This window comes from Centroberyx affinis, unplaced genomic scaffold, assembly GCF_046629955.1.
Source record: "Centroberyx affinis isolate AG114_WGS23_722 - 3 ecotype Tasmania unplaced genomic scaffold, CSIRO-AGI_Caff_v1 ptg000317l_1, whole genome shotgun sequence".
Lineage (NCBI taxonomy): Eukaryota > Metazoa > Chordata > Actinopteri > Beryciformes > Berycidae > Centroberyx > Centroberyx affinis.
The window spans coordinates 19,932-32,352 of NW_027278993.1; the positions used below are offsets into that span (position 1 = coordinate 19,932).

Sequence of the window (12,421 nt, forward strand, 5' to 3'; positions counted from 1 at the left end):
TTAGTAGAAATTACAAATCGGTTATGTGGGAAATTTTGCGGGCTGCGATAGCTCGTACTTGGCGTGACAAAATGTGGCAGTGTATCAACACCTGGCAGCAAATCCTAGGCTAAGATAATAAAAAAGCAGAATTATCAGTTATATTCCCTCTAATGCAGTCCAGTCTACTTTACAGAAAGCGACTAATGTCTGCTGCAGTTTGTTTATGGATGATTTTAATTTCATAGACAAAAACTATTTTGAACTTGGGCGTTTTTAACGAGTTAAACACGTACACGCTTGTGTCAACAAACTGTCATCCAGTTCTCCCGCCTCTCCAGATTGGATGTGAACGCAGCATTGTTCTGCAGCCTGTGGGCTCAGGCTCATGCTAAACAAAAACTATACATGGTGTCCTCCAGGAACAAGGCCTATGAGCCATTTTGGGTTTTTACGCTTCTCCTAATATTCCAATAACAGGAACATGGCAAAACAGTGTTAGAAAATCACCTAAAAAGGTTCCTCTGTGCCAGTAGGGCTGAACGATTTTGAAAAAAATATCTAATTGTGATTATTTTGACTGATATTGCAATTGCGATATGATTTGCGATATTAGAGGGAATGATAATTTTTACATCATTATTCACATTTTCATTGAAAAACATATTAAAATGATTATGGTGTGATTTTTGCGGGGATCTGTACCAAACAAAGATGTTTTCTTAAGTCTGTAGAATATGACGTGTAGGCCAGGACATCTCTGCAGCACCACAATATTTCATTTAAAATGCTATTTTGACACATTTCACCTTTAACAAATATTGCGCCTCCTGCGATTTGAAAATTGCAGTAGGCCATATTGAGATTTCGATAAAATTTTGATTAATTGTTCAGCCCTATGTGCCAGTTTAAAACATCTCAACGTGTCTTTCTGCTCTGCTTTCATTTCCCATCATGCCTCCACGTTGCGGCGGGCCGGTCCGCTCGGGACCGCGGCTCTGTCAGGTCTGCTCACATTGTGTGCAAGGATACTTTTACAGCAAGATGGCCGCCTCCGAGTCTCCCCACCATTTCATGCCCAGGAATGATAATGAGTAGCTTCAGGATGCCTTGTTTTGAAAGGACTAGGGAGACTTCAGGGAAAAACGAGAGAGGGAGAGGGAGGGAGAAGCGAGTGAGGTGTCGTGGAGACGGGATACGTGAACATGTGACTAAGGCAATTACTGTAGGGGACAGAGGAGACAGTAATGGAAAGTGATGCTGAAAGGGAGGGAGAGAGAGGCATAGTGAGGTTACAGAGAGAGAGAGAGAGAGAGAGAGAGAGTGAGAGAGATGGAGAGAGTGAGAGAGAGACATAGTGAAGGTATGAGAGAGAGGGAGAGAGAGGGATGACGTCATGATGAGTGTCTCCTTGTCTGAGCAGCTGTAACCTAGACCTCTGTCGCTCTCTCCCTGCCTCTCTCTATCAACTCCCCCCCCCCCACACACACACACACACACACACACACACACACACATCCCACCCTCTGGTCTGTGTGTGTGTGTGTGTGTGTGTGAAGCAGATTGCTGTCAGGTCTCTGGTGAAACCGAACTCTGCTTTATGACTTTGTGACAAAGACTGAAATCTGAGATGACTCTCTGTCTGACTGACTGACTGACTCTCTGTCTGTCTGACTGACTGACTGGTTTACTGACTGACTGGTCTACTGACTGACTGGTTTACTGACTGACTGGTCTACTGACTGACTGATTTACTGACTGACTGACTGACTCTCTGTCTGTCTGACTGACTGACTGGTTTACTGACTGACTGGTCTACTGACTGACTGGTTTACTGACTGACTGACTGACTCTGTCTGACTGACTGACTGGTTTACTGACTGACTGACTGACTGGTTTACTGACTGACTGGTCTACTGACTGACTGGTTTACTGACTGACTGACTGACTCTCTGTCTGTCTGACTGACTGACTGGTTTACTGACTGACTGGTCTACTGACTGACTGACTGACTGACTGTCTGACTGTCTGACTGGTTTACTGACTGACTGGTTTACTGACTGGTTTACTGACTGGTTTACTGACTGACTGACTGACTGACTGACTCTCTGTCTGACTGACTGACTGACTGACTGGTTTACTGACTGACTGACTGACTGACTGACAGAGCGATGGACTGGCTGGCTGTTGAGTGGATTAACAGAAAGACTGGCTGTCTTGCGGTCTGGTTTGTTGGCTGGCTGACTGATTGGTTGGCTAGCTGCCTGGCTAAATGACTGGCTGCCTGGCTGAAGGACTAACCGACTGGCCGGCTGACTGACAGTGACTCACCGCCTGGCCGGCCTGCCGGCTGGCTGACTGACGTACCGACTGACCGACTGACCCCACCGTCTTCTCACAGCGGCCAGACAGTCAAAGCTCCTGCTGAACGTCTTAAACAGCCTCAGTGGATTAGGGCGACATGAAGAAAAAGCAAACAGGTTTTAATGCGTTTGGCGTATTGGAGCGGGTGCTGTGCTCTCCTGAAAATCTGCTGCTGACATGAACTCAAACATCTCATGGAAAAACAAGCGCACTGTGAAAAAAAAAAAAAACCTGAAACCAGAGGAAAGGCTGGGATGTACCGCTCAGTTTGAACTGTGAGAAACAGGCTGGGCTGTCCTTAGGTCCGTAACACCTTACCATGCAGAAAGTCAGTGGTTTGCCCTTTTTAGAACATATGAAGAGTTTGGTTCCAAAATGACACATCCACCATCTAAGTAATACTCTTACTGAATGATTGACAGCACAAAACTGGTGCTTTCCAAAGAACAGTCGGTAACTGAAGTGCATTTACCAGATCATCTGTCTGTTAGAGATACTGCTGCTGAGTTTCAGGTGATCAGTTTTCTCCTAATATGGAGAAGTTTTGGTCGGTAATGAAACCCTTTCATGTTTGAATGCTGAAGTTTGGCAGAATTACCCTTTGAGCTCTCAACCTATTTCAAAATGTCAGCAGCAGAGACGGTTGATCCTTGTAAGAAGCTGATAAGACTTCAGCTGGAGCATCACTGCTGTCCTGTAGAAACTCATCTATCCAGTTTTGTGGTGGTCATCATAAGGCAAAAAAAGCACCAATATAAATAGAAATCAGGCATACTTTGATTAAAACAATAATGTATATTCCCTCCCTCTTAAAAGATCCTATTCTCATGTAACTTAACTCAATTTTTACTATAATAAATACTATGAGTTTAGATCATAAAGATTTCCGTCAGCCTAAAAAAAGTGATAATGTCAAGTCTAAATGTAGATTACCAAGTCAAGTCCAAGTCAAGTCCATGTCATTAATGTCAAGTCTCAAGTCTAAATGTAGAACAGCAAGTCAAGTCAGAACAAATCAAGAGTCCAGTATCAATTTAGTATCTTAAAGAAAACTAAATATCTAGGACTTTTCAATGCAATATGGTTTTAATAGGATAAAAACTTGGTAAGAGCATCATGAGTTTGATTTCTAGAATCAGTTTCAACTTCAATAAATTCAATCATTCCATACAAATTCAGAAAACAGAACTTAAATTCAGTCGTCTGCTGGAACAAATCTCATCACTTTCAATCTGAGTCATTTACACAAACACAAGATCTCAAGTCAAGACTTTAGAAACCTTTTCAAGTCGTGAAGATCTCTGTCAAAAGAAAGTAGGGAACCTGCAAATACAAAGGGGGAGAGACTTGACTTTTGTGATTTCCAGACCGCTCCTTGTGATTTGAACCGTAGCTGAGCCAGCACGCAGTAAGCAGTGAGACTCCCGCATCCGTATTACAGAATGCCAAAGGTCAATAAGAAAACCCAGTCTGCTTCCCCTCTCGGCCTCTTGGAGCGTCTCCTTCATGTGGAGTCTCTGAGCGGGGCGAGGCTCGGGCCGCTCGTCACGCCGCTTATCGCCGCCGCCGCTTATCGACGCCCGATAAAAAAAAAAAAAAGTGCGGAAATGAAACGTTGTGTGAGCCGCTGACGCCCCGGCTCGCCGCTACACAGAAATGTCACGCAACCGGACGCCAAGATGATTGAAGAATAATTGCTCCGTCTTGTGATGTGTCTGCCTGCCCGTCTGAGGCTGTACTGTAATATCCTGAGTGTGTGTGTGTGTGTGTCAGGCAGTTCTCATTTACATTTCAGACGTGTGTGTTTGTTTGTGATGATATCAGTTTATTAGTCGGTGTTATCACGTAGCGTTCGGACACCTTGCCGTGTTTTTGCAGACAGACATAAAGCCGATAAACAGAGCTGTTCACCTACACTCTCAGACAAAACGGTCCAGACTGTTTTTACCTTTTACCTTGTTCCGTACCTTGTTTTTCTGACAGTGTCCAATGTGGCTGCTGGAGCGAAAAAGCCAGTTTTCATTGTTATGTTACGTCGTTTCCCCCTCCTCTTTATGACCGATGTCGTCCCACTGGGAAGAGCTCCAGAGTCGTCAACGTTTATGGGGAGGGACTGTAAAAATCAAGGGTCGTTACTCCCGAAACGGGGCGGAGGGAGTCGGATGATCAGACAAATGAGCTGGCGACCGCAGGGTTGCCAGTTTGAGTCCCGGCTGGGAAAATCTGGCAACTATTCTGCCCTACAGAGCTAAAGGACAGCAACTGGAAAAGACCAAGACAGAGTGAAACTGAGGAAAAAATACTCATCGTCATCATCTCCTGTCCTGACAGAAGTATTCTCGGTACAGAAGTGGATCATTTCATTGTCTAGTAGCACCTATGGGTGTAACTTCTGTTAAAATGAAATCTAACCTCATGAAAAAATAGTTACTTACTTCCAGTGTGAATGTGTGGAAACTGTGTCATTGTGAAACAAGGCATTGTTGAAAAAGTTCACATGCTCAGCAAAACGTCCCTGGGTAAATACAGGTTTAAAAATACTCTGATTCACTGAGAGTTTTGTGTGATTTTTGAGCCGAACAACATAAATAACGAACACGACTTGAAGTTTTCTATTTGCCATTTCTGTTTTAACATGCGAGGATAAATAAACTCGATTAAATGAGTTTGCACTGGGTTTGATAAGTACAGCAGTGAATGCAGGGAGGAAGGCAGTGTAAAGTCCTGGTTTGTAATGGCGTGAAGGAAAAGACTTGAGGTTAATATTATGGCTTTAAATCTCTGTGTAACTCTGGTAGAGTCCTGGGTTTTGTCTCTTCCTCCATGATAAAACCCCAAAATCAGTGATTCTGTGATCTGTTGCTCCGGTAGAGGAGACTGGAGAATTGTGTTTTTTTTTCTCTCTCCCTTCACTGCCATTGTCTGGAGGAACAGTCTGAAAATCACTTCTAGCACATAAAGGAAGGCAGACAAAGCAGATTCTGACAAGATATAAAAAAAAAACTAGTCCTGCTGCTGAATTGTTGAAGTGAATCTCTTTCTTTATTTTTATTAAACCTTTCAGTTTGAACAAGTGGAACACCGAAATCCGGTCGGAGGAAACTTATGATGGTGGAACAAAGAAAATTGTACATTTATCAAGAATTATAAATAGGCGAATAAAAGTGAGAGACAGGACTTTTCGTTTAGCTGCAAGTTTGCTTGTACATCTATATCCCAGAGTGCATTTGTGGTGTGTTGTAATTCGTGAGTCAAATTGAATTATTTATAAAGCGCTTTTAACAAACTGGTTTACCACAAAGTCCTGTACAGTAAACAAAGGACACAAACACACACAAAAACAAGAGATAACAGGATCACCAGCATTACTGACTCTGTGAAATGAGGTCAGAGTGTTTTGTCTTTAGCCTCGTTTCTCTCCAACACTATATTTATTTCTGCAGCTTCTGAATGGAAACTGTTCGCAGGTTCGAGCAGGACAGGAAACAACCTGGTTTTTCACTCACCAGGCCGGAGCGGCCGGTCAAGCCCACAATTCAGTGCAGAGAAAAGTTTGCAGTCTTGAAGGAGCAAGGAGCCAAGTGTGTAGGAGTTAAATGAATAAAGAGGAGGAGATCTTCACATGCAAAAAAAAAAAAGATTTATTCACATAGTGGGAAAAACACAAGAGCAAAAACTGACAGTGAATGCTGCGGTACTCGATACTCATCATCTGCACTAGTCACTTTTTCTCACTTTTATTTTTTTTTACTACGTCAATAAATCCCAACTGTTTTCCAGCTCTTTAAAATGCAGCAGGCCGTCCACATATCAGTTGGTTACCTGTGGAAGAGGCTTGTTGGTAATTTCCCTTCCTGGACAAACCAACCTGGAGACTGGAGATTGATATTGTTTGTTTGAATCCACTCCATTAGTTCCTGTAATTGCTTCCCCAACATCTCGCGGGCAATAAGAAGTTATTAACTCTGTGTTGATGTCTCTCTCTCTCTCAAATTCAAATTTAAATAAGCTTTATTGGCATGAATGGTAATCAACCGTTATTGCCAAAGCAAAACAATAAACAATAGTATATGTAGTATACATATATACATACACATACGCATATATACACGTATATACATACATACACATACATACATACACGTACGTAAAATATGTTAAATTTGTAAAAGAGGGTACAATTAGGCAATTAGATTCAATGCAATCCAATGTCTTGTATTAACCGGAGAAATATGATAATATAAAAAATACAATAAAATAAAATTACAAATTACAAAGTAAATAATCAGATTACTAACAATGGTCATAAATGTGAAATGTAACTACACAAGAAGTTCTAATTAACATTCAGTTTTTCTCTATTATCAATGCAGAGTGTTACATATTGTGCGGCTAAGTGTGTAAATTGTGGTTCTTCTCCTTAACAGAGTTTTATCAGTTCATCACATGTTTTTCCCTGTTATGACGAGTCTGCTGCTGTAACCTGCTGCAGGAAGGCCTCTCTGACAGTCTGGTACAGGGGGCAGAAGAGGAGAAAATGGAGCTCAGTTTCTATTTCCCCTGATTTCCTCTCTCTCTCTCTCTCTCTGCAGGATGAAGAGGAGGAAATTAAGCTGGAAATCAACATGCTGAAGAAGTACTCCCACCACAGGAACATAGCCACCTATTACGGAGCGTTCATCAAGAAAAGCCCGCCGGGACACGATGACCAGCTGTGGGTGAGTACCGGGGCCGATGGAGACCAACGGATGACGAGCGATTCCTCCCAAAACTAGATATTATCGAAAAGTGACACCTACTCTTAAAGGAATAGTTCACCCAAAAATGATGAACCAGTTCAACCAAATAATTTTTCATTTGATTTTGCATTTGATTCATTATCAGAGACAGCCAAGAGGTTGAAAACTATTCAGTATTTCACAAGAAAAAAAGAAAAAAATTGAGAAAAATCTGGAAACTGTGTATAGTAGAAACCTATATTATAAATCATCTTACGACCCCCCCCCCAAATTATCTCGTGACCACCCGGGGGGTCCCGACACCCAGGTTGAGAACTACTGTCCACTTATAAAAGGATTGGGTGGATCTTTCACACATAGATAAACTTTTCTTACAATACAATCATCACACATCAGAAAATTGCATTGAAATTAATATCATGTTAACATCTTATTATCACAGTTTCCCCATAAAGTATTCAATCCCTATACATTTTCTTCACATTGTGCTTCTTTTATTATGCTGTGATTATAATAATTATTGCTTATAATTCACTTATGATAACTTGTAATACCTAATGTGTACCACTTAAAGTAAACCAGTGATAGATAAATTAAAATGAAAACAAATGATAGTACTTGAATTTTTTTTTTTAATATAGTATTTTGGAATATGAAACTCATTAAAAACCATTTAAAAACTCTTTTAAAATAGATTTTCCACCCATGTGTCTGTGTGTGTGTGTGTGTGGGTGTGTGGGTGTGTGTGTGTGTGTTGTAGCACAGCTTTTCCCCTGCGTGTTTCCTAAACCATGAAATATGTAATTACCTTTACATAAAATATAAAATGCAGTAAAAATAGACCATGATCCCATATCATCTTTCTCTTTCTCTGTCTCTCTCTCTCTCTCTCTCTCTCTCTCTCACTCACTCACTCACTCTCACACACACACACACACACACACAGTATATCCACACACACCTCTTTTCACTCACTTTCAACGCACACTCTCTGGTTCTTTCTCCCTTCCTCTCTTTATCGCTCTCTCTCTCTCTGTCTTCTTGCTGTTCAGACTATCCCTCGCTCGTCCCTCGGTCAACAATACCTCCCTCCTCCTCTTCCTCTCCTCCGTCTCTCTGGAGTTTCATGTTTGCCTCCTTGTATTTCATTTAACAGCCTCCATCTCCCAGATGAGATTGAGAGAATAGGAGTGGAGGTTTGGAGGCAAAAGGAGAGAATATAGAGGCTTTTCAGTTGATGTAACCCCCTCTGGCGGCCATATTGGAGGTCTTCAGCTCTGTGAACAGTTGACTGTGTTTCTAAATGTCTCAACAGAATTATTATCTGACTGAACTGATCATTTCATCACTGATCCATCTGATTGATTTAGTGATAATGTCAGCTTGTTAGCTAGCTAACCATAGTATCTGGTCAGCTAACCATCACTGGTTAGTCTGATTAGCGCACTAGCTAACGTATCTAGTAGCAGCTAGCGTTAGCATGTTCACATTAACATCAGTGTGTTTGCTGGCTAGTTAGCTAGCTAACAGTTTGTTCAGGTTAACTGAGCTGACTCTTCTCAAGCTTCAACTCTTCATGTTTTGGAGTAGAGACTAGGGCTAAAGACAAGACAGTTTACTGTGTCACAGTAACCAAATCCACCTTATCACACTATTTACTTTTACTGAGAACGTTACTGAATGGATCTAACGGAATTGTATCCAATTCCAGCCACTCGGTCACTTGCGTAATTTCCGGTGTTAACCAGCATTTTTATACGGAGTTCCCAACCGAAAGCTAAAGGACGTAAATTCATACACATTTCAGAAGCTAGGTATCAAATTTCATAAATATCTATACACATTTAAGCATATAAAACACTAAGTTACGAACTTAGTCACGAACAAGAAGCGCAAAGCCTTAAATCCCACTTTGGGCGACAGTTACTTCATGTAGAGAATCGGAATTGTCTGATAAATGGAAAAATAAGAGCTTTGAGTACATAGCCTGCACTTCTAACAAGTATCTGTAACATTGTGAAGGTACAGGAAGGGTTAATAAAGGGTTAATATCGAGTATATGAATACACCGACACAGACGAAAGTAAGTGTCCGGAATTGGATACGAATTTTGAATCTCAAAAATAGGTGCGCTATCATCCATTTGCAGGGACTGGAAGAAAATCAATTACAAGTTAAGGTAAAAGCGATATTAAACTTTAAAAAAGACAGATGGAGGATTGTGAATTTATGAGAAACTTCAGCGAAAACGGTACAGGATGAAATATATTGGTATATGATTGTGATTTTTTGGTCATATGCTGTCCGGAATTGGATGCCCTGATGTTACAGTCACACCGTAACAAGCTGCATCAGCTGCTTCCTACAGATTTACACTTTATTAACTAACACACAATTCTCCAATGTTCCTCCATGATGGATCCAGATGTGGTTGATGGGAGATTTGTGAAGCAGCTGCTAAAGCCCAGGAGAATAAAATATCTGTTTTGAAGCCTGCTGTACTCCATCGAGGGCAGGAGATCTTGTCTGCACACAAGATAGACGCCATACTGTCGTTTTGGTTGATCTTTCACCTGTTTCGCTTAATTCATATCCTCATTTTCATTGCTTGTGTGCGCACAATTTCAGAAATATCAACTTCCCACAAATTCATAACATGTGCAGACTTGTTTTAAAGTGTGCGTTGGATTCAGCTCCTTTAGCAAGTTTCAACCAGAGTTCACTCACTTGCCATAATTATTTTTAATTTACTTGATTACATTGATCCATTTAATTAGCCTGATATTTTTGTATAATTTATTGACTAATTTGTTGACTGAATTTTACTTCAGGTAAAAAACTGACAGGAATGAGTTATGAAGGCATTAACTGCTGACACATAACATGTTATTTTTAGTAAGAAACAACTGACAGCTGACAGATCGAGTCACTGAGCTTTACCATCGTCAGTATGCAAGTTTCACCAAGTCTCAGATAAGGGTTTGGTACAGTTGCACTACCTCTATATACAGTATATATTCACTTATTACTGTATGTTATTCGCATGCTTTTTCTGCAACTCAAGCAAGGTGTATATGTCGTGCATACACAATAATATGTCATGAGCACGATAATCCTTCTTTACCGTGAAATGCGACAACCACTTCTGGGAGAAGGGGGAATAAATAGAGTGAGGACAGGAGGAGGAGGAGCAGGAGAGACAGAGAGAAATAAAATAAAATGCCACAAGGGAAAGAAACTAGAAACAAGACAGGGGAAACGGAGCAAAGATTAGAGAGGAACAGAGGAACGAGAGAAAGAAGGCAAAAGAGATGGGAGGGAGATTAACAGAAAGGGGGGAGGCAGAGAGAAAAGGAGGAGGAGGAGGAAGAGTGGAGCGCAGGAGAGATTTATGGCTGTTAGGTTTGGTGAAGGCAGGATTACTTCTTTTTACGACCTGCAGTCTCCTGTTCCTACAGAGGAGAGGACCGACTCTCACTGCAGAATACACTCCTGTTTGTTTTTACAGCTGCGCCCCCCCCCCCTTTACAGTCCCCACTGTGTGTGTGTGTGTGTGTGTATGTGTGTGTGTGTCTGTCTGTGTGTGTGTGTCTGAGAGCGAGAGTGAGAGAGTGTTAGTGTAATTGAGTTTCCTGATATTCTTCAATATACAGTATACCTCCTGTTCTGTACTCAGATTGTGTGTATGTGTGTGTGTGTGCGTTTTGAACACCAACGAAGATGACCTACTAAAGTTGACCTGGTTGTGTGTGTATGTGTGTGTGTGTGTGTGTGTGTGTGTCTGTGTTTATACCATGCATCGTTGGGTGTGAATATATATATCTATATATATGGATATATATACATGCAGACATACTGTCAAAGCATTTTAAGCATAAATATATCATTATCAATTGATACCCTGGTGTAATGACTGTAAACCAATGAGAGCATGTTGGAGCTGACTGGTCTCCTCTATCTCACTCCAGTAGTATTGTTACTTATAGTGTTTCTCCACATTAAGACTAGGCTACATTTCCCATCAGCCCCGATGCTCCCTGCCCCCCCTCCCCCTCCCTGAAGAGGATCAACATGTTGGAAGTGATTTCTCCATCTTCCTTTCCCTCCTTCCACCATCTGCTGCCAGAAACTCTTTCAGCTTTAGCTCCGTTTGCTCTGGAAGAACAGAACCTCTTCCTGTTTTGTGCCGTAAAGCGATCCAGCAGATTTCCCTCCAGATCCACCAGGTGGAGAAACAATGGAGGATGCAGAGTAGAGGCTGGTAGAGGCCGGTGATGATCTGGTTTGTTTACAGTAATTATACTAATGTCTCAAAATTAAAGTGGTGATGATTTATTGATGGTAAAATGCTACATGTTGCACCTTTAACTGATGGGCTCTAACTGGCGGAATGATGGACTGACTGTGTGTGTGTGTGTGTGTGTGTGTGTGTGTGTGTGTGTGTGTGTGCGTGTGCGTATACGCTCACGCTCACACTCCTCTCATCATCCGTTCCTGTCTCCTGCAGCTGGTGATGGAGTTCTGTGGAGCCGGTTCCATCACAGACCTGGTGAAGAACACCAAAGGAAACACGCTGAAGGAGGACTGGATCGCCTACATCTCCCGAGAAATCCTCCGGGTCAGTCCCCCATTTCACCACCACACAGTCTGCCCGCTGAGGCATGATGGGATGTGTAGTTTCCGAATCTGAATCACTTTTATTCACCAAGAACAATGGGTGCACAAAGAAGAGGTTACTAGTTGTATTCAGAAAGTGTTTTTGAGGGTTTTTTTTTGCAACAAATGTGCAGTAAATAGTCATATGATATAAATATTTGTGGGGCATTTTTCAAGGTTCATCACTGGACTGTCAAGCCATTGCGATGCATAATATCTTGTGTATTTTTTCTTCATCTCTACAGGGATTGGCTCACCTGCATGCCCATCATGTCATCCACCGCGACATCAAGGGACAAAACGTTCTGCTGACTGAGAACGCCGAGGTCAAACTCGGTACGTGTCCGACTTCAGTTTGACTGAATTCACTTTTTCCAGAGCCAGTCCTCTCCCTCTCTCTTTTAATGTTTCACATCATTTTACAGTTGTCAGCTTGCATAAAATTCACACTCAGAAACATGAATCCTTTTAACATTTATTTGCGCACACATTAAGTTTGCCATAGTACATTTTCTTCCTAGAAAATAATGCTCCAGATCAGTGGTTCTCAACCTTTTTTGTATCAAGGACCCCTAATTTAGTCCACATTAGGCCCACGGACCCCCATTTGATGAGATTTTGTCTCTCTGACCCAAATCTGAGAATATTTTTATTGTCAGATATGATTTTGTCCAGAATTCCAT

At 41.6% G+C, this 12,421-nt stretch overlaps 1 protein-coding gene across 1 annotated transcript in view; it reads left to right on the forward strand.

Annotated features, from left to right (window-relative positions):
* Positions 1-12,421, forward strand: part of LOC139640953 (mitogen-activated protein kinase kinase kinase kinase 4-like) — a 71,693-nt gene that overhangs the window by 8,872 nt on the left and 50,400 nt on the right. The window contains exons 2-4 of the mRNA XM_071515151.1: positions 6,936-7,061; positions 11,590-11,700; positions 11,984-12,074. Coding sequence (XP_071371252.1) covers positions 6,936-7,061; positions 11,590-11,700; positions 11,984-12,074 — 328 coding nt within the window. The remainder of the gene's footprint in view (positions 1-6,935; positions 7,062-11,589; positions 11,701-11,983; positions 12,075-12,421) is intronic.